This window comes from Pongo abelii, chromosome 2, assembly GCF_028885655.2.
Source record: "Pongo abelii isolate AG06213 chromosome 2, NHGRI_mPonAbe1-v2.0_pri, whole genome shotgun sequence".
NCBI lineage: Eukaryota > Metazoa > Chordata > Mammalia > Primates > Hominidae > Pongo > Pongo abelii.
In genome coordinates this window covers 182,270,670-182,298,160 of record NC_085928.1, presented here as the reverse complement: position 1 = coordinate 182,298,160, position 27,491 = coordinate 182,270,670, and the positions used below count along the sequence as shown (strand labels likewise).

The window sequence follows — 27,491 nt, the reverse complement described above, 5'->3', positions numbered from 1 at the left end:
GGCAAGATGCTCTTTGGGATCCCTTTTATTTACATGAAACATGCCCAAACTTAAGGGGAAAGAAAGCACCAGGTCTGAAAATAACAAAATAGAGACAGTTACTTGGAGAAAGACTCAGGGCACCTTTCTGTACTTTGGAGGTTTTGCCTGTAATCTCCATCCTGTCCCAAGTCTTCATCACTAGTCTCCATCCCAATGCTCCCCAGGCATGAGGTTACAAGACTGGCATCCTTTTAAGACTCACTCAACCTGTCATCTTTTCTAAGAAGTGTTCATTTGATTTTAAGCCTACCTTAGGTGCCATTCTTCAATTTTCCCTCTATACCTTGTGCATGTGTCAATCTTTAGGCCTTCCACATCATAATTTGCTTTAAAGCATCTGTGTCCTACCATTACCCACCAGACTGTGAGCTCCTTAAGGGCAGGGATCTTAGTCATCTTTGTCCATCTAATACTTAAGCAGTGCCTCTATTTGATGTATAAAACTCCAATAACTGTAAGTTGAAATCAATTCAACTTATCAGAAACAATGTATTTTTTTTTTCACCTAAATGGTAGAAGGCTTTGGTACAAACCCTACTTTCTAGAAAATATTTCCCTTTTTACTCAAGAACTAAATAAAGTAGACAAAGCTCTCAATGCTTAACGCTCTGTAGGCATGCAATAAATCCAAGTTTCCTGGGAGGGAGGCTGTAAAAACAACAACAACAATAACAAAACAACAACAATAAAAATATAAGTATCCTTTAGAATGTTAAAAACATTTTTGGCTAAACATTGCATTTGTAAATCTCTTGGTCATTCCAAATTTTCTGAGTAAGAGGTATATAAATAAACATCATAAATCAGTGCATCATAGCTGCAGAACCTGAGGGGTTTTTGGACATTAAATAGTTATTCTTAAGGGAAGTTAGTATTTTTCTTATTTTCTTATGAATAGCAGAAGCTAAAAATATGAAGGAAAAGAGGCAACATGCCCCAATCATTTACAAGGGACACCTTTTCATAAAGGATTTAATTCACAAATACTCTACAAAGATTTGTTGCCTTAAGGTGAAAAGGTGAAAGGATATCAGAGATCGTCTTCTAGTTTAACCCCTTTATTTAATGAATTAAGGAAATTTGGAGAGCAATAGTTTAGTTGCTAAAATCGACTCAACTCTTTAATATGACAATTATGAAGCACAGATATATTAATTTTCATTTTTCTTCTGTTACAAAATATACTTAAGTGTTAAGAAGAACACTTAAACAGCTGGCTAGGACTCCCATACAACTCAGACATCAGCAGCTTTCTTTTCAAAGGCCCACAACGCCTGTTTATAAAGTGTTCATGGTAACACTTTAAGGCTGCTTCCTTCATAAATATGGACTGGGACTCTTCAGTATCGTAAGCCAGAATAGATGGGAAACAAATGTCCGATTCTGGAGGAAAAATCCTTTCAACATAGCAAGTCCAGGTGATCTAGATGAATTTTAGGTTGAGTTGTCTTGAGCCAAAGGTTCACGCAAGATGCTCTTTGGGATCCCTTTTATTTACATGAAATATGCTCAAACTTAAGGGGAAAAATATTTTTGAGAGCCTGGAGGTAAGAAAGTAAAGTAAAATAACAAGCCTATCTATGGTTCTCACCTTGGCCACAAGTGGGATATATCATTATTTTGGCCACGTGCGTAAGAACTTACTGGTGGTTAATGAAATTAACAAATACGCTAAAGAGTATGTGCTTTACAACTAGAAGCTCCTCTAGCAACAAGTTCAATGAAAAAGACAGCTGCCCCTTGGGAGGAAGACACTGTTCTTTTCAACTGCAGAAGCCAGGTCCTAAAGAACCTTGAGGAGACTAGATTGACAAAGGCTATTCTAATAAAAAGTATTACGATGTATCCAACTCAAATTGCTTCTCCTTGATACCCATGTGCCAAGATCCAAAGTTAAAGGCTTGAATTCAAAAGGCCACTCACTACAAGAGTTCAGCTTCAAGACACTGAGGAAGGTCATCTTCAAACTAAAATTAGGCTGTTTTCATTCTATTAAATCTCAGGAAAATTATTCACAAATAGAATGAGAATTTATTATGCTCATATTCCCATCACTTTAATAACTTTCTGAGAGCACTGACAAATCTAATTTAAAAAGATAAATTTAGACTCTAGCTCCTATAATTAAGAAAAATACTGTTCCTAATGCGAAGTTTTCTTAAACTGCCATTTAAATTTAGGCAAGTCATTTATTTGATTAGGCAAGCCTTGGGCTTTTTGAGGGGGGAAGAAACAACATGTATTGATTACTAGATTCTGCACTGTTTTTTGTCTGGCATATTCAAATGCCTCATGCCAGCAACCGCATTTGGAAAAGTGCTTGGGGAGCTTTTGTTCTGTGCCCAGGAGCCACTGTGTCATGGAAAACCTTGGATCAGACTACACGTTTGTATAGGTATCCCTATGAGGCACTAGTGGGCTGCTGCCCCACACAGGGCAGGACTGCAGCAAGAGGGGGTGCCCTTCTTGGGGCAGAGCCTTCACTTCCCATATTTCTAAGACAGCAGTGGAGGCAGGGCACGGGGAATTGGGAGGCACTGGCCTTTATCCCAACTCGGCTAGCTACCACTTTCAACAACTTTTCTGTGCTTCACTTTTTTCTAAAACAGCACAACTAGAAGCTATTTTCTAAGGATTTACCACCAATGGAAGCCACAGGCCTGGGAAAAAATGAAAAGACATTTAAAAATTTCCCCCAATGCTAGTTTTATACATGGATTGTGATTTCTGTTAGTTCAGAATTGCTGTTCTTGCCAGCCCTCTCCCATTGAGTCGTCCCTGGCCAGTAAAATAACAAGCCCATGAAAACACATCCGAAGGCACATATAGCACAGTAAGATGAATGATCTGTGTATCAGTGAATATGAATCTAATCTTTCATGAACCTATCAAAAGAAGCTTTACCTTCTCTGTGTTCTCTTCACTAGAACTAATTTCCAAGAGGATAATCACTTTTTGTTCTGTCATAAAAATTACCAGGTTTGCCAGGTCCTCCAAAGTCAAGCTCAAATGTCACCTCTTTCAAGAAATCTTTCCTGATCTTTTAAACCAGATGGTCTCTGCCTCCTTCAAACTCCCAAAGCACTTTTTTCCTCTGACACTAAATGTTCCATGGCCATTTTAAAAATGGATATTATGCTCCTAGAGGTAGGGTCTTATGTGATTTCTCATCTTGGTCTCCACTGAAGGCCCACAGGGCTCCACTGTACTGAAATCCATCAAAGTGCTTGAGTGCAGAGTAGGGGGTGGAGACTGGGACAGGGTTTTCTGTGTAACTAGAACGGGTTCCATATGTGAAGGAACAGAATAGTATCATGCATAAAAGGAAATAACAGAAATGCTTCTATACTGACACTGGTTTTGTGTGTCAGTAGGTAAGCAGGGAAGTAGCAGCATTTTGGTTGTCTTGGTTTTATGGTGATCTCCCATTCCCTTTACCTGATTCTCTGATTAGGACTTTTGGTAACAGAACATTCTGTCACCATTAACTTTTGCTTGACATTGGATTATTTCTAAATACAGTTTGGCTGTCTTCTGATCGGACATTTTCAGAGGAAATGAAGTTAGGTTAAACAAATACTACGTGAAAGGCTACATTTGATTTCGAGAGCCAAGAGTGTTTCCTCGGTATGGAGTCTTATGAAGAATCTCCTATTTGCTCTGGTTAATTTGATATTGCATTGCCCATAGTTACAGAGTACAATCCCCATCTGTACATCACCCACAGCTATTTCACATTGGTAAACATGTTTGTCCTGATGGTTACTGAATATTTAAAGAGGTAACATCTCTTCCTGGCTCTTATTTCCCTCTGCACTCATGACTAATATAATGCTATTACATAGTGTGAACTTGAATTTGACAATTTTCTTTAGATAATTTCTCTCCATTATCTGGCTTGATGAAAGGGAAAAAAAAGGGCATATTATTCTATGTAAGGAAATCAGGATCTTTAGACTGTTTAGAAATTCCAAATGGAGAATAAAGGGAACAACTCTGGGTATAAAACGCAGGGCTCAAGTCAAAGGAAGCCTCTGAACAAGAAGGAAGAGGGTCTTAGTGCAAGCAAATAAAAATGTACAATTGAGATTTCATCCCGCAAGCCAAAGCTACAGAAGCTTCAGGAGCATCCTCACCCCCACCTCACCTCTTGTTTCTGTCCTCCAGCTGTAGTGTGTACACCATGTCATCAGCAGCATGTGTCTTGGAGTTACTGTCTCCCCATTTTAGCTTCAGGCTCTGAGGACCAGCAGCAGTACATTCTAGCCTAGGAGGCAAGGGTGGTAATGGCCGAGTTTTTGCTTTAATGAACTGACTAAATGGTCCAGCTCCAATTTCATTTATAGCCTGAATTCTGATCCTAGAGAAAGGGAAAAAAAAAATACAGACAATGCAGGTTAAAGCAGCAGCAATTCTTCATTCAAAATAAACGTTGAGCGCAGTATTTATTACTTGTCCCTAAAGCAATAACATAGAATGAAGAAAAACAAGTTAAAGTAACTCAAGACAAATAGAAGCACAGGGTTGCTCAGTGGACAGACTATAGTCTCCATTTAAAAAAAAATAATAGCAAAAAAGCATAGTAGCAAGATATCTCTTAGTTCTTTAATTTAAAAAAAAAATATGTTTGTTGTCTCAGGGAAGATATCCTAAAGATACGCTTTTATATTTTGTCCTAGTTACCCTTTAGCTGCCTCATGGTCAGTTTCGGAAGTAGGTGAGCTATCAAGAGTAAACTAAATGGGGGAACAAATGAGTCTCCTTCAGAGTCAAAAACAAAGGACAACTCATCAGCAGGACATTTCATGTCTCCCTTTTGCCAGCCTCATCCAACAATCTCTGCAAGTCCTTATTTAGAGCTAAGCATGCAGATATTGTTAGTAACGGGATAGCGTCCAGATGTGCAAAAATCTTAGCTGGATGTTTGCTATGTGCAGCACAGAGTTACGGATAAGAAAGATATTACCTTAATCATCTATGAATTTAAAATCGAAGAGTTAAAATGTATATATAAAATGTTATTTTAGGCCAGGTGCAGTGGCTCACACCTGTAATTCTAGCACTTTGAGAAGCCGAGGCAGGAGGATTGCCTGAGTCCATGAGTTTGAGACCAGGCTGGGCCACCTAGTGAGACCCCATCTCTACAAAAAAATGATTTAGTGGGCATAGTGGCACATGCTTGTGGTCCCCGTACTTGGGAGGTTGTGGTGGGAGAATTGTTTGAGCAACACAAAATGAACTAAAAGAAAATTGGTACTGAGGAGTAGAGGGTTGCTATAAAGATACCTGAAAATGTGGAAATGGCTTTGGAAGAAGTGGGTAATGGGCAGACACTGGAAGAGTCTGGAGAGCTCAGAAGAAGACAGGAAAGTCTGGAACTTCTTAGACACTGATTAAGTGGTCATGACCAAAGTGTTGATGGAAATATGGGCAGTGAAGGCCATGCTGTGGAGGTCTCAGATGGAAATGAGGAACTTTTGGGAACTGGAGCAAAGAACTTGACTGCATTGTTTCCATGTCCTAGGGCTTTGTGGAAGGCTGAACTTAAGAGTGATAACTTAGGGTATCTGGCAAAAGAAATTTCTAAGAGTAAAGTGTTCAAGAGGTGACCTGGCTGCTTCTAACAACTTATGATCAGATATGGGAGCAAAGGAATGACTTAAAGTTGGAACTTATAATTAAAAGGGAAGCAGAGAGTAACAATTTAGAAAATTTGCAGCCTGGCCATGTGGTAGAGAAGGAAAGAGTACTTTCAGGAAAAGAATCAATGCAGTCTGTAGAGCAACCACTTGCTAGAGAGATTAGTAGGATTAAAAGGGAGCCTGGTACTAATATTCAAGATAATGGGAAAAAGCCCTTAGAGGGCATTTCACAAATCTTGGAGACATGGCCCCTCTCCTCCAAAGGCCTAGGAGGACTGAATAATTAAAGGTTTATTGAGGGCTCGTTAGAAGCATATGCTGGCACCACACGTTTTGTACAGCCTACAGAACCAAAGGTTTTGTACAGTTTACAGTTTATTATAAGCCAAACAAATCTCTTTTCTTTATACATTAAAAAAAAGTGATGTGGAGAGGCAAAGGAACTAAAATAGCTAATGCAAAATTTAAAAATAAGAATAAAGTTTGAAGAACCACACTACCTGATTTTAGGACTTAGTATAAAGCTACAGTAATCAAGAGAGTGTGGTACCAGTGAAGAGAAGAACACCTAGATCAATACAAGAGAACAGAGACTCCAGAAATAGACCTACACAAACGTGGGCAATTGACTTTTGACAAAGGTGCAAAAGCAATCCAATGGAGAAAAGATAGTCTTTTTAACAAATGGTGTTGAAATAATTGGATATCAATAGGAGGAAAATAAACCTCAGCTTCAACCTCATACCTTACACAAAACTTTGCTCAAAAGGGACCACAGATCTAAATGTAGAATATTAAACTTTTAAGAAGAAAACACAGAAGAAAATCTACTACCTAGAATTAAGTAAAGAGTTTTTGGATATGACATGAAAAGCATGATCTTACATAAAAGAAAAAAATAAAAAACTGGGTTTCATCAAACTTTGAAACTTTTGCACTGCTAAGAGAATGAAAACAACTAGAGACTGGAAGAATGTATGTACCAATATTACATCTGACAAATGATTTGTATCCAGAATGTATAATGACCTCCCAAAATTCAGTTAAGGAAATAATCCATTAAAAATGGGCGGAAGACTAGAATAGACACTTCACCAAAGAGGAAATACAGATGGCAAATAAGGACACAAAAACATGTTTGACATCATTAGCCATTAGAAAAATGCAAACTAAATTCGCAGTGTAATACCATTATGTTAAAAAAAAGTGCTGGCAGGGATAAGGTACAACTGGAACTCTCCTATTTTGCTAGTGATAATGAAAACTGGCATCGCCACATAGGAAAACAGTTGCCTTTTAAATATATGCTTATTACATGACCCAGCAATCCCAATCCCAGGTATTTACTCTAGAAAAATTAATATTTATGTTCACACAAAAACCTGCACGCAAATGTTTACAGCAGCTCTACTTATAATCACCTAAAACTAGATAAATATCTGCCTCATAGTTTGGAACGTAGTAAATACTCATCTCTGATAAAGTAGAGCAAAAACTCCATTACAAAGGGCCTTACTTTTCCCAGATTCTATTACACTGGGGCTGCATCAAGTCTTTTGTAGATAAAGCAATGTAAGTCTCTCGGTATAACACTGAAAGACTAAAACTCTTCCTTGCCTCCCACATGAGTCTTATAAGATTGCTTTATGGTATTAATAGAACAGTTTCTTTCTATGATTGCAATATAACATATTTTTCGGCAACTGGAAATGAAAAATCTTTTTAAAAAAGCAGTCATCACGATAGTAGAAATTACTACCCTCTTTCCCTTCTCAGGAAAAGGAAATTAAGCCGGACATTAAGTTTTAGTCTTTCTTCAACAGTGTAACACATTTCCTCACCTACAAGGTTTATATTACGGTCCTTCCAGTGTCCAAACTACCATTCCTTCCCTTTACTCTAGGTACAAACATTCCTAGATTCCAGAGGCCAAGATCCTTTCTGCCATCTGCTGGCTCACCTTGTATTCTAGGTGATCCTACCCTTTGCTCTGTGCCACCTGAATAGCTCTTAGCTACTTTAATACACAAAAGAAAATGAGGTAATGAGTTCCTTAAGATTGTTGTTCTATTCTACTCAAGAAAAAAAAAATGCTAAGAGATTTAAATCACTTATAAGAATTTAAAAATAGTTTAGAAGATATTTAGAAGTATCAAGATATAAAAAAAATTTAGATTTGATGTTTGGCTTCTGTTGTAAATTCATTTACTTCCTCAAAGCCTCCCTAGTATTTTGGTAAGTACTAGGTTCTTTATATCTTTAGCTCTATGGTTCTCTAATCTTTCACTGAGTATTTCCTAGACATATAATCCTAGCCTTAACACACACCACGGCCACCACCACCACCACCACCACCACCAAGAAAACTGTGGTAGCATTTAACACTCTTTAGCAGTGTGGCCTCTTTGGGAATCCTGCTCATCAATTTGGAGACCTTGGGGAAATTACTGAACACTTTTAAGTAACAGTTTCCTTATCTATAAATTGGGGACAGTGACTTTTTCTGCAATTACAAAGATTACTTAACTAAGATAAGGGATGTAAGAAGCACTTTCCAATTTTTAATATTTTATACTCCACAGTAAAATCAGAAGAGGATTCAAGGCAGCCAAAAGCACTAGCAAACTTTCAAGTGTTAATTTTTGGAGTCATTAACCTGATGACTTCTTTGAGAGTGTTACGCCTTCCCAACAGTGCCGGCACAGGGGCAGGTCTTCACTGCGGCTGCACTATTATACCACCTCACTTTATAACATGAGTAACTTGCTGATCCCACTTCCTCCAAGTAATGGCCAAGGACTCAGCAAAAGCTGAAAGGATGGGCTTCTTTCTAGGCCATCCGCAGCAAGGTGAGAGTGAGACAAAGATCTCAGGAACTGAAGAAAATAACAATGGCAACCATCACTACACACATTGAGAACTTGCTGTGTTCCAGAAAATGCACTACAGAGTGGGAACTACTATTACATCTGCCTTTAGAGATGAGGAAACCAAAGTTAAATGCAGAGAGGTTAAATAACTTGATCTAAATGAAAGAGTGACTACTAGGGGTTGAAAGCTAGGTTTGACATCTACAATATCATCTCTGATTATCTATGCTGACCCCATAAGGTAGGAGCTACTTTGTCTGTTTTACAACTGAAGAAACTGCAGCTCAGCTAGGTCATGTCAGACACATGTTAGATCCAGGCATGAACAGAACTCCCTTTAGGTGCAAAGGCCTGTGTGTCTGGCACACCATACTCTTATATTGTAACAGGGACCAAATACAGCTACAAATCCTACCAAATGACCATTTTTAATTCCACACTTTCAGTTCAACGATGACTGTCTGCCAAGGAAGCAGGCATTTAGAAGAGTCAACAAGTTTACTTCACTTTATTTAAACAGCATCTGGCCCTGAAATCAACTACCTAGATTTTAAAATACTCAATTCAACCTATCCTACATTTTTACAAAAACACAGTTTGTTTCAGTGAAAATACATGAACATTTACATGTACAGCTGATGCACTGAGCTAACATTAATTATTTCTAATGATGATGTAACATTCAAAATGGAAAAAAACTGAGGAACTGATAAAATGGAATGAGATGATGTCTTGTTGCATTCTGGTGAAAATATTAAGGCCTCTGAGCACAGGAGGCTGAGACAGCTGAATGAGGACTAAGGCAGTTACTGTTTGTTTTGGTTTAGGGTGAAAAACACAGTATGTGAAAATAATTTCCTAATTCCAGTGAGAGGTGACATTGGACTAATGGGCAAAACAAACATTAACCTGAGGAACCACTCCAAGAATTCACCTCAGAAAATAAAAACTGAATTTTAAGTTTTATTAAATTAATTAGAGTCTATCCAAAACCCAAACTTGAGAAGTTTTCTCTTTAGTTCAAGTAACATGCTAATCTTGAAACTTAGATAAAATATGCAGGTCTCTTTGTTTTGTTTAATTTGCATTATGTCAGTTTAAAAAATCTTCAGCTCTGCAAATTAAGTACAAGGGAAGTAGCATTTTCCTTTCCAATTTGGAGAAGTGATGTAATCCCAAGCAAATTCTTCTTGGCTAGGCTGATGTGAAAAATCTCTTCATGTTTCCGGGAGTCTGCAATATCTATCAATATACTAATATTATTGATTAAACAAATCAAATAAATCAAAGAACCACATTCTTTATAAATTTTGATTAAAAATCCACTATTAAAGGACCAAATTTTACATGCCAAATACACTCTTGCTTTAGAAGATCATAGCCTTCTACAATGCACTTTATATATATACATATACATAATCAAATTTCTACTACAAAATATATTAAAAGAAGAATGACTTTCGAAACAAACCATCCTTAGCTGGGAAGACTTCCCTCATCAGGACTGGCCATCCCAGAGCTCAGGATGTCGAGAGTGTGGGTGTGAGGGAGACTGAGAGGGCCCGCAGGTAAAGGGCTAGGGTAGGAGAGGCCTGAGAAGCAAAAGATGGGCTGGCTTTTACAACACCCCTGCCCTAGATTATCATCTAATTAAGAAAAACATGAAAGAAGAGAATAATCATCAGAAAATGTCTGAAGTATGAAATAATAGCAAACACCGAAAATCCCTTTTGGCGGGGAAAAGATGGGCTCAGAGTAAAGTTATTCATAGAAGGCTTCCTGGAGGAGGAGTCAGAACTGGTCTCCCACCAAGCTCCTGCTCCTGAAAGCTCCTTTGACACCAATGCCACCATTCCAGCTCCAGGCACTGAGACTTGCTCTTCTCATACCCTGCTCTGGAGGCAAAAAAACCTTGAAGGATAAGGTTTCTACAGATAAGATCTCTACCTATAATCTGGTCACAACCCATCTTTGAGTTCATTTCTTCCCTACCAAACATTAACAACAGATTTTCTGATAATTTATTTACTACGTGTCAGGCCCCATACTAGGTACCTGACCTCTTATCAAAATATCCAACAACTCTGTTAAGTAGTGAAAATTATTATCCCCTTTTTATTGGTCAGGAAACTGAAGCACAGAGAGCTGAAATAACTTCCCAAAGTTTGCAGAGACAATAAATGAAGGATAGGATTGAAGTCAAGGCTGTCTGACTCCAGTCTGCTACCACTGAACTACTCAGAACTTGTCTCCTAGTAAAGCCCACCTCACCTTGTTACGACAAAATGATTTATGATTCACTTCTTGGCAGCCTAACATAGTGCTTACCATATAGTAAGGGCTCAATACATGTTATTTTTAAGCCTTTTTTCTTAGCAAAAGTAGTACAAATGAGCAAAACAAACAAATCTACTTTAAGTTTTGGTTGCCTGCCAGCTCAGTATGAGTCAGGCATATAATAAGGTTGTTTAAAAAAAAGTAATCTCAGGCAACCTCACTAACTGCTCAGTATGGAGAACAAGGAAGGCAACAATCCTGGTCTGCTCTGAGCCAGCCAACCAGACCATTCCTGGAGGTCTGGGCACTGCACGTCAGCGAGGCCACCAAAAACCTGAAAACATTTAAAGAAGAGGATGGAGGCAGTTATAGGAAACCTATGCTAGTGAAGACAGTGTAAATGATGGTGGGATGGTTAAATAAGAGACAGCTGACACTATAACGTAATGATGTTTAGGCCCCCTCTGGGGCCAATTGCGGTCTGCAGGTGTAGGCCTCAGACACCTGTATTTTGAAAAGGTTCTCCAGGCAACTCTTACATACACTGACATTTAAGAATCACTGCTCTAGGGCCAAGGTTTTCAAGTTTCATAAGCATCGAAATCTCCTGAAAGGCTAATTGAAGCACCAAGTGCTAGGCCCCACCCCTAGATTTTCTAATTAAGTAGGTTTGGGGTGGAGCCTGATAATTTGCATTTTATCGAGTTCCCAGGTGATGCTAATGCTGTTGGTCCAGGGACCACACTTTGAGAATCACTGCTGTTGAGAAAGTTCTAAGGTCAGCAGCAGTTGATTTTAGATATAGAGAGGTTTATCCACAAATAGAATGGACTGCCTGGTGAGTGGAAGCTAGAACCACTGCCCCTGTCACTGAAGATGCTCAAGCCAAGGACTGGGAAGGGGTGATACCAGGTGATCCGATGACACTCTTATCTTGCCAAATCTGACTATTTGGCTGGAAGCACACAAAGCAAAGTTAGGTTTTCATTTTTAATAATACTGTTTTCCTTCAAACTAAAGGACAAATTCCATTTCTAACTCAATTATAAACTTAAAGGAATGCCTTTAAAGTAGTGTTGTAATTCTAGTGAAATTTCTACAGAGTGTGTCAGCAAGCCAATGGGTAGTTTGCTATAATAGCACCCATGGAGAAATGACCGATCCATTGAAGAAGCTTTTTTGCATTAGTACATTTACTAGAGAGGTGTACAACCCTGTCCTGGCAACACACAGAAAAAATAAGCTTGGTATGAGAACAATATGTAACTGCTGAAGTCTTGAAAAAAAAAAAAAGAAAATCAAACAAAAGAAACAAGTCTTTTATCCAAGCTCCCTGGTCTGCTTAAAATGTTTCATTCCACATGTTTTTATCTAGAACATCATGATCTGTTCATTTATATTTTAACCAATTTATAGGACAGAAAAAAGGTGAAATAAAAGTTGATTGGGCCAAAATTATACCTTTGGTTCCTTGAAATACTCATTTTGTATTTCACTATGATTATTGCAATTATGTTTTTGAAACATAAAACAACAAGACTGTGGGTTGACCACAGTTCTATTAATACTACATAGTATACCCAATTGTGTACTACAGAAACTAAAATTCCTAAAGCCATAAACCAGTTGGTCTTAAGTATGAATTACTATTATTATTTTTTACTGTTTATATTTCTTTATTGAAAAAATACTCATTTACTGATACGGGCATACCAATATCTTAGTTATAAACATTAGCAAGCAAAACTATTAACTGAACTTGGTCCCTAATATTTAGTTTATGATTTCATGATATAAAATATAAAATGTACTATTATTAAATGATAAATACTGACTCATAAAATGTAATTCAGATTTAGTGAACAATGGATTAAAATTGGAAACAATTTAAATATGATAATTCATATTTGAAATTTTTTTCTATTTGTATATAAACAGAAATGGGTATGTAAAATTGTCCTACAAGTTAACCAGAAATAAACTACTATAGAATGATATTGAACACACTTTGAATTTTTAAGGTTTTGATTGATTTTCATTCATTTGGTAGCCTATTCATTTTGAAAAATCAGCCTGTACTTCAAGATGTAAAAGAAAAAGCAAGTATGAATTATTTTTACCTCAAGTATGTAATGTCCAATTTATAATTTATTGATTGGCCAGCAAAGACTGTCTAAAGTTTTTTTCCCCCCCAAGATCAAACATCTGCCTTTTCTAAAGCTATTCAATTTCCGTCTGTCTAAAATGGTATCTTCAAAATTATCTTATAAGGAAAAGGTGGCATTCTCCCAACGTGAGTTTCTTTTCACATTCGGCTCAATATACTAGCCTTGGCATATTAATACTGAATTAAATTATTTATGCTGCATTCATAAAATACTTTTTAAATAGGGTCTTGAGGTTTTACTATCCAAATCTAAGCTCACCTTTCCATAGTTCCTACACTACTAAACCATTTCATCTTCTCCATAACAGAACTATCCTCTGAGGTGCTTTCTGGTACGTGGAAGATATTTTTGATAATTTCAATGGTTACCTGGCGTTTCCTTAGTAAACAATGATTCTCAACATGTGTTCCCTCAGTTGAACCCTTGAGCTCCAGATATTTGTTTAGAAGTCATTAACAACTATAGGTTGTTTAATAAAAGTCAACATATCTCCAATGCCATCCTTTTAGAAATCTTAAAAGTTTTACCATCATTTAAGCCACCGTTAAGGTCGGCACAATTTCTGGAAGAAGCCAAATTCTTGGGCTAACATATTGCCAAAGCCCTTTTATAATTTCTGACTTGAATGTTCAGAGGACTGACTTGAGGATTTGAGTCCACTCTGGGGTAGAGACGGGTGCGGGCCACAGTGGACAAAAAACCGTCCAGTGAGTCCCTGAACCAGTGTGGCTTTTTCACAGGTCTTCTGGCCTGAGGGATCAAGGTGAGACAATACCCTGGACATCTGGGCTCTTAGAAACAGCTGGGAGATGACATTCACTTGGTCATTTTCCCCGAGAGGTTTACTTAGATCCCCAAGTGCTGATGTGCTGACGCAGATTTCTACTCCCCTGCACTCACCGGTAGGTGGTTTCTGGAAGGAGATCTTTCATAACATGCGTGGTGGTGTTGCCCACGGTAATGCTAGTGTCTCCTAGATCAATGGTGTATGCAAGGATTTCAGATCCGTTATTGCACGGCTCTTCCCAGTTCAGTACAAGGCACGCAGAAGGTGAATCAGGGTAGGCATCAAGGGGCTCCTCCTCCAGGACACAGAGAGTGGAGACAGGGTCAGGGGCAGATGCTGGCGTCTGGCAAAGGACAAGTTCACTATACGGCCCTGCCCCTGCTTGATTGAAGGCCTACAAAACAGAACAGCAAGACAAAGGCCATATTACACCATTAGCACATTTTGATGCCTCTGAGTTAGCTGCCATTAAATAAATCTAAAGTAGTACACATTTCCACACACGCAGGTAGAAATAAATCCTAGAAAATGTCTACTATCTGATGACCACCTTCCAAAGAATGCTAACCACATTTTTTCCATTATTAAAGCAAAATATGGCCACCATCGTTTCTTATGACAAATCATTTAAAAACAATATTTTATATTTGCATGACCTATTTCAGTTTATACATTATCTTACACAATCTTCATAATAACCCCCTGTGGTAGATCTTAAATGGTAGGTATTCTTATCCGCCTTTTACAGAGACGGGAACTCAGAGTCAGATGATAACTTAGGCCTCAGATTTAGAGGCAAAGCTGGGACCGGAATCCAGTTCATCTGACTTTTAAGTCTAGAGCTGTCCTGGAATAGCAATAGGAAAAGGCATCTTCTATCTTCCACATGAATAATAAACTCATCCCTGAAGTCAATCCTCAGCGCTCATCTGACTTTACCCAAGAGAAACAGCTGACACCTTGATCACTCCCAGGTCTTTCAAATGCTTATTCATCACTAGGTCTCCAAGATGCCACACTTATTTCTCCTCCTACCTTACCTGCTGCTGCTTCTCAATCACCTTTCCTGGTTGCCACCATCACCCTGATCTCTTAACGCTGGTGAGTATCAGCCCTCAGTACTTGGGTACCTCCTCCTTTCTACCTCTACTCAAACTTTTGGAGATGTCATCTTGTCTGAAGGAGTAAACCCCACTGACAACCTACTCCCAAATTTGGATGTGCAGCCCAGACCCCTGCTTTGAATACCAGTCTAGGGTATCTGTATTCAACCACTGAGTATCTCCACTTGCATGTCCAACAGGCATCTCAAACTCAAATGTCCACACAGCTCCTCATCCCCATCCCATCCCTCCTTACAAAAACCTGACTGCATCTCCTGTGGTTTCCCTCATCCTTCAGAGCACTCAAGTCATAACTAAGTCATCTCTGGACACCTTTCTTCCTCTCACACCCCTCTCCAGGCCATCAGCACATCCTGTATTACTCTAGTCCAACTACTCTCTCTCCCATCTGGTTATTCTAATGACCTCCTAGCTGGTATCTATGTTGGCCCTTGCCCAATAGTCTAAACTCACAGCAATCAGAGTGATTCAGTGAAAATATGAATCAGGATTATTGAGATTTTTGGTTCAAATTCCTTCAGTGGGCTTCCATCTTATTCAGAATAAACTTTGAAGTTCTTACGAAACCCTACAGGATTATATGATCTGCTGTTCACCACCATTCCCCTTCGAAAACCCATTAGCACTGTGACTTCATTGCCTGCTACTCTCCCCTTTACTGACTCTGCTCCAGCTACACTGTCTTCCCTGCTGCTCCACAGGGACACCAAGTTTGCTGCCTCCTCAAGGCCTTTGCACTTGGCTGCTCCTCCTGTCCAGAAAGCTTTTTCTCCAGACATCTGCACAGCTCGCTCAATCACTTTCATTTGAGAGAAGGTCTGTAGGTGCCACCTGTTCAGCGAGTCCTCTCTGAACACATATCAACTTTGCAATCCTTCCCCTGCGGTCTTCCACATTTCCTATTTCCCTTCTTTGCTGTACTTTACATCATGACACTTATTACCAACATAGTATATAGTACTCCTCTGATTAGAATGCAAGTTACATAAGGGCAAAGTTGCCTGTCTGGCTCACTGTTGTATTTCTGGCAACTGTACCTGATACAGAGTATGTGTTCAATAAATGTTATCAAAAAGATTTTCTTTTTTACAAAGATAAAAACATCTGGCAGCTTTCTTACAAAAGTGAATGTACTCTAAAACTTAGTTTTCATTTAGTTTACTGGACAGCTTATGAGGTCGAATTACAAAACTAAAGGAGATTGAGGTTTTTTTTTTTTTTTTTTTTTTTTTTGAGACAGGGTCTGTCTCTGTCTGGAGTGCAGTGGCATAATCTCAGTTCACTGCAACCTCTGCTTGCCAGGCTCAAGTGATCCTCCCACCTTAGCCTCCTGAGTAGCTGGAACCACAGGCACATACCACCACAACCAGCTAAGTTTGAGCTCTTAAATCAAGGTCTAAAACAAAACTTATAACTCCTTTGTTAATTTCAAAGAAGCAGGCTTAAAGCATTTATTTGCTATTAAATCACAGTTGAAACTCTACTGCAATACTTCGTCATACCCATTTCTGTTTCATTACAACACCTGAATACCTCAATTCTCTTTTTGGAAAAATTTTAACGTCACAAATTATTTTATGAGTATATATTTCGAGATTTTGGTACTGATATAAATGTATCACAGGGGCAAAAAATTGGATATCATGGAGCCCAATGTTTGTATCAACTAGGGCTTTGTATCACCATATCACAGAAGGACAGGAACATGGCTTTTAAGAGTTGGAGCTTAGTTCAAACCTTGATTCCATCATTTAACAACTGTGTGATCTTAGGTTAGTTAATTTCTCTGAGCTTGTTTCTTCAGCTGTAAAATGGGGACAGTAATGCCTAATTCATAGAATCACTGTAAAGATTAAATCAGTTAATAGGTAAAATCCTGGCAGAGTATCAGGCCAACAGTAGGAGCTACACTTCCTTCCTTCCCACTGGGAAAATTATGAACAAAATAGTATTTTCTCTATTTTTTCAAACACCTTTTTATTGTGTACTACTTTTATACTTACAGAAAAGTTGCAAAAATAGTACAGAGAAATTTCTGTCTCTCTCTTGCTCTGCTTTTCTGAAGAGAAACATGTTACAGAACTACAGAATAATGATCAAAACCGGGAAATTATCACTGGTGGCTGGGCACGGTGGCTGACATCTGGAATCCCAGCACTTTGCGAGGCCAAGGCGGGTGGATCACCTGAGGTCAGGAGTTCGAGACCAGCCTGGCCAACCTGGTGAAACCCTATCTCTACTAAAAATACAAAAATTAGCCAGGCGTGGTGGCAGGCGCCTGTAATCCTGGCTACTCAGGAGGCTGAGATAGGAGAATCACTTGAACCGGTGGGGCGGAGGTCGCAGTGAGCCAAGATCGCGCCACTGCACTCCAGCCTGGGCGACAGAGCGCGACTCCATCTCAAAAAAAAAAGAAAAGAAAAAAGAGAAAAATTATCACTGATACTATACTATTAACATACAGACCTAATCAGAATCTTACCAATTCTTCCAATGTTCTTTTTCTACTCCAGGATCCTACTTTCTTTTTAACTAGCTTGGCTCTATGGAAAACATTTCTTGATTTACACCACTTTTTATTAACAGTTTTCAAATGAAATTTAATTCAAAATCAACTTTTTGTAAATAATAGTATGCCTATAATATACAAAATGCCCTATGAATGGAATTACGTTGGTACTTAATTAAAACAGTCCTGAAAATATAAAAATTCAAAAATTCCTGAGCAAAACAAGAAATGTTCCACCACATTTCTATAAAACACAGTACAGGTATTATAATAAATTTTATTTTTTTGAGACAGGCTCTCACTCTGTCACCCACGCTGGCATACAGTGGTGCAGTCACAGGTCACTACAGCCTTGACCTGGCTCAAGGGATCCTCCTGCCTCACGCTCCTGAGCAGCTGGGACTACAGGTGCCTGGCTAATTTTTGTATTTTTTTTTGTAGAGGAGGGGTTTTGTTATGTTGTCCAGGCTAGTCTCGAACTCCTGGTTCAAGTGATCAGCTGGCCTCAGCCTCCTATAGTGCTGGGATTACAAGTGTGAGCCACCATGCCCGGCCAATATTTAAATTCTTACGTGCCAAATATTCAAAAAATATTGGGGTTTAACTTGACTTTGTAATCATGTTGAATGAAAATAATTCATATTTGGTCCACAAATAACAATAAATCGGTATAGTTTGAACAGACCCTTTTCCTGGCAATAGTCCTTTAGCGTGGCAATGGTAATTTTAAAAGTAGTACTCCCTTCATAAGATCTGACTCATTTTATTATAAATAAGTACAGACATTTGAAAATATATTTCGACTTTCGACTCCTGTTAATACAAGGAGGCAAGATTATGCAGGTACTATTTTTATTAATGTATCTTTTATAATGTAGCTTTGGGAAGTCAATGCTAAGACAACATAGACTCTGAAAGAGAAGGAGATATAATAACATTTTAAAGAAACACCAAAACTCAAAAACCATAATGGAGTGAAGCTCTTTACTGGGGTGGCAGACAGCTCTTTATTTATATCCTGCCTTGATAGAAAAACAGGAGTGTGGCACATAATTTAACCTTTCCCCAGTGACTCAGCATCACTATTATAAAGATCAGACAATTTGCTGTGACACTGACTCATTGTCAAAAGGTTAATTATGTCCCAGATGCTTCATTTGAGAAGCAAGAAAGGTGTATAACAAAAGAGTTTAATCAGAAATGTTTCAAATAAAGCAGACTTCTGAATTTAACAGAAATGCTTCCGTTGATCTGAAAAATTAAGTTATGAAGCGAATATTTTCTCCAAAGAGACCAGAGACATTGGGTGTACTTGTAATAACAAATTTGATCCATGACTTAAATCAGGTAGGAACTTGACTTTGGCATCTCTGCTTCTTTATCTATTCAAATCTAAATGTGTATGAAGACAGAGCTCTTCAAGGTAAACAACCACATCTGATTAATCTTTGTATCTCTCTTCCTGATCTTCCTTTGATCCTGGTACAAAGTACTATAATGCTCAAGAAATGTTACTGAACAAATGGAAAGAGGAGGACAAAGAACTCTATTTTCTCAAGAGACTAGGGCTTTACATAGAAAAAATAATAATATAGCCAAGAGAGTAAAATAAAAGTAAACCCATGGTTATTGTCACTCTGAGGGGTTAGGCTATGAACCAATTTTTCTTGATGTTATCCTATCTGGACTCCCAAGTGGAAGCTTATAGATAACCAGCCTTGATAATCGTCACTGGGAGGTGGGAGGTGGGGTCCTATAATCTAATGCAAACTAGTCCAAACTATTTTTGGCTCCATTTAACAGCTCGTAAAATAATTTTGTGTCTTTTGCCAGTTCTAAGAGTCTTTCCCACTGAAATGTGCATCTCAGGGGAATGAGACAGAAGGCTCCTTCCCTAAGGAGCTGTGTCATCTTTCCCTTGGACTTGGGTCATTTATTCAGCAAACTGATGAACAGACAAGATACAAGGGTGGTGAGAAGCAGAATGGAGAAGAATCTTATTTTGTTCTTAAGTTTCAGAATTTCCTAGAGAAGTGGAAATTAACTGCAAAATACTAAAACAACCAAATGTATTTTTATTTCCATATCATCCCTCCTGACAGCCTCCACCACAAGCCTTTGAGTGGGTTTCCCAAAGTGTCTTTCATGGGACACCAGTCCTTGTGAGCAACATCTGAATAATGTCAACCTACCTGTAGTCTACAGCAATATTGTGCAGCAGGCAACAGGTCTCTTATTTCAAAACGGGTGTCTGTCCCATGATAAATGAGTTCTAAGGATTCTTCATCTTCTCCCCATTCCAACCTGTACTCTGAGACATCAGCACCAGAACTATCAGGACTCTGGAAAGGCAGAAATTGAAGTAGTTAATAATGCCACTGAGAAGAGAATCCTACTGTGCTTGTATTCAATTAACTAAAATGGGAAAGAGAGCAACATGCCCCAGAATATTTCAAATACATATAAAAGAAAGGCATGATCACAAATATATACACCTACTATGTACCCACAAAATTTTTTTTGAGATTTAGAAATTTAAAAATAAAATAGGGCCGGGTGCGGTGGCTCATGCCTGTAATTCCAGCACTTTGGGAGGCTGAGGTGGGTGGATTGCCTAAGGTAAGGAGTTCGAGACCAGCCTGGCCAACATAGTGAAACCCTGTCTCTACTAAAAATACAAAAACTAGCCAGGCATGGTGGCGGGCACCTGTAATCCCAGCTACTCAGGAGGCTGAGGCAGGAGAATCACTTGAACCAGGGAGGCAGAGGTTGCAGTGAGCCGAGATTGTGCCACTACCCTCCAGCCTGGGTGACAAGGGGGAAACTCTGTCACACAAAAAAATAAAATAAGTAAAACAAAATAAAATTTTTTTAAAAAAGAAAGGCATGAGAAACCATTTCCTCTCAGTTTTGACTATGGTAAAATTTCCACAACTCTAAATAACATAAGCAAATGGCAAGTGCCAAGGGTGATTACTATAGTATACATAGCAAAAAAAAAAAAAAAAAATCATCTATATGTGCATTTTGGATTTGCAGCTTCCTTATAATTTGTATTTGTATTTGGGAGTAAAGTAGAAGAAACAGAAGTTGATGCAGAATATGCCTGACTTACCTCCCAACCCACTAAGACACATCCATCAGGTGTACAAGAAATACAAGGTGCTTTGCATTGTCCAGGAGGCCCTGCAGCAGTGGTAATTTCTGAGACATCAGAATAGGGACCATACTGAAAGAAAACACACACACACACACACATATGTATATATGCGTGTATGTGTTTGTGAATGTGTGTGCATATAAAAGCTTATAACCAAATAAAAGCTAGGCTAACATCATCATCAACACAACTAATTAACAAATATTACCCAATGATTTTCACTTTCAATTCAATATGTGTAAGTTTTTTTCCTACATACAGTCCCTGAGTAGTAGATGTCTGTCATTTTTTTAAGTGGAAAATAATTAGTTGGTTGACAAAATATTTTCCCTTTCTTGGGACATGAAATAAAAATATGCTGAATTTTGACAAAACAGGGCAATCTGCTTTCATATTTCTCAGAGGACATCCAAGAAAACTAAGTCAGATGCCCACTGCAGTTTAATATTTAACACACAAAAATATACTTGGAATTGTTGGTGATCAAATTCTAGGTATTTCTTCTAGTTACCGGTATTTTCCATTCTGAAAATGAATGCTTCTGTAATGTTTTCTCAGTGTGTTCCCATCACCTCACTTATTCAAGGGTATCCACGGCAATCCTGATGTTACCATCAGTGACCACACTGCTCAGAGCCAGGAATTGCTAAAGACTTACCACACTTTGAGAGTCACAGCCACGTGAACCACCCATTTTAATGGTGGCATATTTGATACTTCAAAGCTTTGGAGCAGAGTAAAAACTTTCCAGGCTAACAAAATATATGACTGTCCTTGTCAAAATGGGAGAAAAAAGATGGCAGGGAGGTGGGAAACAAAAAACCACCTCTCAACATAACATGCAAAGATGCTGGGGAGTTGGGAAAGCTCTCTGAAATGGACCTCAGAAGACGACTACAGCGATATATATGGTTAATTTCTAATACAACAGGAATAAACCCAAGCTGAAGATAGTTTCTTTATAGGATAAATCAGTGAAAGGGCTGAGAAAAGCACAGCTCACACCAGCCCAGTTGCACATTTATCTTTGTTGTGGCAGATAGTAACTGAAAAGTTGATGAGAGAATGGGGTAGACACAACAGCGTGCTCATCACCATCCATCTTCTTTTCGCTTACATGATTATAAGTTCAGGTGCATAAGCGTTAATGTTTAGACTTTTTTGTTTTCACTTAAGTATCACTGTTGTGTCTCAAATTCTTTTCTATTGGAGAATTAGAAGAAATCCAGTTTCGGGCACTCTGCCTAAGGAATAGCCCTTCTTTTATTCCTTTACTTTCTTAATAAACTTGCTTTCACTTAAAACAAAAAGTCACTGCAAGTTGGGCTGTCTTATTTTTTTTTAAAATCATCAATTAATTAATTCTATTTATTTGCATGGAGCCCATCTATACAAACCACTGGCACTTTGGAGGGGGCATTTAGCATTAGCTAGCTTTACCCACACCCTTCTGCCCTCTTTTATGCTTCATCAATCTCTGAGCCCACCCAAAAGCCTCACAGTTACTGGGACTCCCACTACTCATTATTCATCTCCCCCTAAATCCACATCATTTGGCAATTTCAAAGAGAAAAAGGACAACCACCTTTATGGATATAACATACACATATATATTCTCAATTTCTGATAGCTCAACTTGACAACTCCAAATGGAGCAATAGAAGGAGAGAGTCCTATAGTTTTCACTTGAAACAAAACAAAAACAAGCTGGTGTCCCTAGCCACTACCCTTCTCTAGTTGTAAAAACTGACCTAAGATGTTGCTGGTTCATTTAGACAAGACAGTATAAAACTTTTATTAGAACTATTATCTATTCCTAATTTCCCTGAACTGATAAAGTCAATAGAATAGGAAATTTTCTAAAAACTGTCGAAAGTATCTACAGGGTGATATCCTTATTAACCTTGAGTGCTGTCTTCATAGAATGATATGAGGACAAAAGAAACAGAAAACTTCTAATGCTGGGTCTATATGAAATCACAACAATATCAACTCAGAATTAAGATTTACAGACACTGCATTAATGGTTGTCAAGGTTGCATCAAGACTGTCAAAAATTTCAGGAGGCTAGAGACAGAAGTGTTAGCACTTTGGGTTCTGATTATGCATTCTAATTCTGGTTATGGCGTATGGGTTTATACTCACCCCTCCATCATTCAGAGCCCTCACCCGGAAGCGATACACGGTTCCAGGAAGCAGGCTGCCGACGGTGCACTCCAGCTCTGGGCCATGGTACACTTCCGAGGCTACGTCTTCAGGCTCCGTCATCTCCACGCTGTACTCTGAGACCTCACAGCCACTTTCCGATGCAGGAACATCTGGGTATGAAGAATTTTTTTCATCTTAGAACACTTTGTGCTTCCAGTTGAACAAAGTGCACCAGATTTCACACAAGTTGAGCAAAATATCACATCGGTGGCCTGTCCTCAGTATCTCCCTTACAAAAGAATCCCTGCCCACCAAAAAAGAGATATAAAAATAAAAGTTTCTGAATGATGTTATCCATACTCTCCAAAGCAGGTCCATTGAAGTTTATTTAATTACATTGACAAAATAATCCCAAAATTATAGGAACATTAGATATATTTCTTCATATTCTAATGCTAGGTAAATGGAAGAAAAAGAGGGAAGAAAAATCTCTTTAATTGGAAACCAAAGGTCAAACTAAATCAAAATACAGGACCCCAAATTGGCACAATTTATTATACTTTAGACATAAGTGGTAGGAAAACATAGTATGCTAGAGAGTTCTGTACATTTGTACTTATAATTATACATGTTGTAAACTGCTGGACACAATAGGAAATGCTAATACAGCTTAAGTCAATGCTGTAAAAACATCAAGACCCACACAGGACAATGCAGCAGAGGTGGTTGCACGCAAAGATGAGGAAGAATTCCATGTGATCTTACAAACCATTCTTTGGTTTAAGTTCTAAATTGAGCACAAAATTTTTTTCCCATTAATAAAGTTGAAAACTTTCTGAAAAAGACTGGCTGTTCTAGAAATACTCCCTAGAAATGTGTCCCCTGAAGCGTGGGGGATAAACCATGTGTGTGGCACCATCAGGAAGAGGAAGGTGAGGGATGGTGTTGCGGGTGTGGATGGCGGGAATGACACACATAAAAAACCCGGGTCAACATACTTCAGGAAGAATATGGACATCTTCAACAGACAAAAACATATATGGTCTTTAGAAGAAAGCTTTGAAACTTAACTACAAAGCATAAGTCTTCATCCCCAATTGTCCAAATTGTCAATGTCAATGTGAAGGTTAGTTCACTCACCCCACTCTAAGTGGACTTCTTTGTGCTTTGGTCTACCCAAAACCCTCGGTGGTCGACACTGACCTGGTGCAATGCTTAGTGTGCGAACAGGGAGACTTTCAGAACACTGCAGGAGAAACACCAGAGAGAACCATCTCTTAGTTACTGTGAATTTATCAGACCTCCACATATCAGGCAAATTCCACCCCATAACTGCAAATGTTACCGAAAAGGGGTTACATGCTAAATGTGTGCACATTATGGTATGTTTTTAATGCAATTAAGATCTTCATATAAATTTATGTGTGTGTGTTTTAAGGGTGGCTATAGACTTCATATGGCACTGGGAAAAACAAGAATGATTATTTTTGAAGTTAGATTAGCAGACATGAGTACTGTATATCCTAAGCACACAATTCTTTTCCTTTAAATCAAAATTAGAAAGACCCTTCATGAGGACAGAAGAGAACACAAAACAACAGCTGGATGAAATTTTAAAATGGTACCATAAATGGCCAACCATTCACATACAGAGCAGAAAAGCAAATAAACTCAATATTAATCAATTGATTCTGACATCAACCAGCAGGTACTGTTAATGCTAAAATAAGTAGTCCTTTATTTTGCAGGATCTGGTTGTGTAAGGCTAGTGGTATGGAAGCTGACCTACTTCCTGAGACAGGAGAAAATCAGGTAGAGCTATACAGCTCAGCCACATTCAATTTTCTTCCTGAGAAGTGGCACAGAGGAAATGAACTCTATGCATTTGAGCAGTTCAGCCTCAGTGCCACCTTGTGTAGTGCCTCACACATAGGAAGTACCACTGGTAGTCTCAGCTTTGATTTGGATTTACTCCACCTGGGAGGCATTCCAGACAGCTTCGGCACTGTATATGATGGTCCAGCTGGACCTTCTCCTCACAGGGAGTGTCTACATGGGCAGTCTACATGTCCTAGTACCATCCTTGGGGGCCAAAGAAAGTAAACACAAAAACTAATGTTGCAAGTGGGTTGACTAGAAAAATTAGGCATTCAAATGGCAGGTATTCTCTTGAAAAGTCAACCCAGCACAGGGCTGTAAGCCACCATCTCTCCTTCTCTTTCATTCCAAATTATTAGTGGTTTCAAATCATAATGTTAAATATCTCTACAGTGAAAGTATCTTTTGGCATCTCGTTCCTCATTCACTTTGATAACAATTATTTCATTTCTAGAGTACTCCATGTATATTTATCAGGTTGTTTTGAGCCTCTGAGAGTACTATGTGGTTGAAACTAAGGCTCCTGACATGTTAACAGGTTAGTCTAAGGTCATATAAATAGTAGAAACAAAAGAATGGATGCTGCCTACAGATGTGTACGTTGGGTACCACACAACTTCAGGAGGTGCCACTCAGCTCAGTCATAATGGATTTACATTGTTTTTGCAACAACTTTCCAGCAGATGGCAGTAAACTACCTTGAGGAAGGTATGTCTCAAATTCTTAAAATTGATAGATGTGGTAACAGCAGTGCTGTGCAGGTCTTATCCTTTTACTCTAAATTCTATAGTTTTTTAATCATTGCAATAATCGAGGTCTCCTTTATTTAGTCAATGCAAATTCCAGACAATTTTCAGCTGTCACAGGTGATTATGTCAAAGCCTTCTGAGAAATAAGTGAGTGACAAATGTACCTGAAAATACTACGGTTCAGTAGGGAATCATTTAGGCCTATCTTATACCTCTAAACAGCAATTCAAAAAGCTCTATTTTTCATTTCCTGAAGTGATACTATTAGGTTGCATTACCAAGATACATTGTTTAAACTGCAATTTGCTTCTGATGCTATACACAGTTTGTCTGAATTTGATCAATGAGGTTTTACTTTCATATGGAAACAAAACCAACCTGGCTGTGTCCTCCGGTACTGATGCAGCATGCTCGGAGTTTGTACAAAGTGCCTGGTTTCAAGTGGGTGAAGGTGTATTCGGTAGCTGACCCACTGTAGGCCACTTCCCACTGATTCGCTGTAAAACAAGACTTATGCATGACTTTATGCCTCTTGTAAAAATGTAGCATATCAGCCATTGCTGACAAGAAAAAGCTCTACGTTTTCATGAAAACCAACATCTTCTTTTTCTTTTTAAATAGCCAGAAAGCTTTTCCTTTTTCTTTTACAAAGTTAAATACCAAAATAACATTAAGTCATTTTTAATACTTAGTGTTGCTGGCTAGACTACCTACTATCACCACAATTACATTTGCTGTGAGGTTTGGATGTGGGAAACCACAATGAAACGTGCCATTGGTACAGAAGGAGTGGTGGGAGACACAGAACAGGGGTGGGTAAGCTATGAAATGCTCCTGGTGTCAGGAGGCCTCAGGGGCAGCCAGGAACAGGGCTACTTCTTGGCCACGAGGCTTCTGGCAAGTCTGGGGCGGTATGCAAGAATTTCTCCCTGTTCTTATCTGCCTAGAGGCCAAAGGAAGTGAAATCCTCTTTTAAAAACTGGTCTTTTGACTGCCTTCATGAAGCTCCACTTAAAAGACAAAAATTACAGGTGGTGGCTCACGCCTGTAATCCCAACACTTTAGGAGGCCAAGGTGGGTGGATCACCTGAGGTCAGGAGTCTGAGACCAGTCTGGCCAACCTGGCGAAACCTCATCTCTACTAAAAATACAAAAATTAGCTGGGCGTGGTGGTGGGCACCTGTAATCTCAGCTACTTGGGAGGCTGAGGCAAGAGAATCACTTGAACCCAGAAGGCGGAGGTTGCAGTGAGCCGAGATCGCGACGTTGCACTCCAGCCTGGGCGACAGAGCGAGACTCCATCTCAAAAAAAAAAAAAAAAAAAAAAAAGACAAAAATGCCTACGGGGTGACAAATTAAAGACCAAATGTGGCATGACCCAAGTGATCTGACCGCTTTGCGGAACTGAAGAGAGAACAGTCGCCAGGAGTCTGGGTGCCCCGCGAGGCTGATGCCGTTGGAAGCAAGGGCACCCAGGGATGCCTCGGCCACCTGCCTGACTCACAAATCCGGGCCACTGGGAGGCTCTTCACTCCTCTGTTTTATTCCCACTCACGCTGTGTTTCCAGCTGACCACTTTACAAAAGCCTTTTACTACATGAAGTTGTTTTAGGGGAAATGCTTTTTCTATTCCCTGGTATTTTAACTAGAGTAACATCCACAAATTCCCCCAGTGGCTTATTAGTTTAGATTCACAATAGAGTCGCATGCACTAAGGCCATATGAAAAAAGGCAATAGTAAAGGCAATTATCCTGATATTACAGGTCAAAAAAACCTGCACTGAAAAGGTGACTGGGAGCAAGGATTACTGAAAAGATTCAATCACTCACTCAGCCATGCAGTCGCAAAGTTGTTAACTGGAAGTCCAGAAGGGCCCCTACTTTTGATTTGTCATCAATAGCTAAAGGGAGCCATGAGAATTCAAAACATACTTAAATATTCACAATGAGCCACTGGCATATACATGACTTCTATCCTAGGTGGGTTTTTCTAATGAAGAAAAGCTAAACTAGGTTGTTTTTTGTTTGTTTGTTTTGTTTTTTGTTTTTTCTTCCGAGACAGAGTTTTACTCTGTCGCCCAGGCTTAAGTGCAGTGGTGCGATCTCGGCTCACTGCGACCTCCGCCTCCTGGGTTCC

The 27,491-nt window shown here is 38.9% G+C and overlaps 1 protein-coding gene across 7 annotated transcripts in view; it reads right to left on the bottom strand.

The window, feature by feature from the left end:
* The window catches only part of FNDC3B (fibronectin type III domain containing 3B), a 361,400-nt gene that overhangs the window by 33,601 nt on the left and 300,308 nt on the right, over positions 1–27,491 (bottom strand). For all 7 annotated transcript variants that reach the window (NM_001132462.2, XM_054550321.2, XM_009239511.4 and 4 more), the window contains 7 exon segments: positions 4,190–4,402; positions 13,900–14,180; positions 19,612–19,761; positions 20,535–20,648; positions 22,725–22,897; positions 23,868–23,973; positions 25,733–25,851. In NM_001132462.2, coding sequence (NP_001125934.2) covers positions 4,190–4,402; positions 13,900–14,180; positions 19,612–19,761; positions 20,535–20,648; positions 22,725–22,897; positions 23,868–23,973; positions 25,733–25,851 — 1,156 coding nt within the window.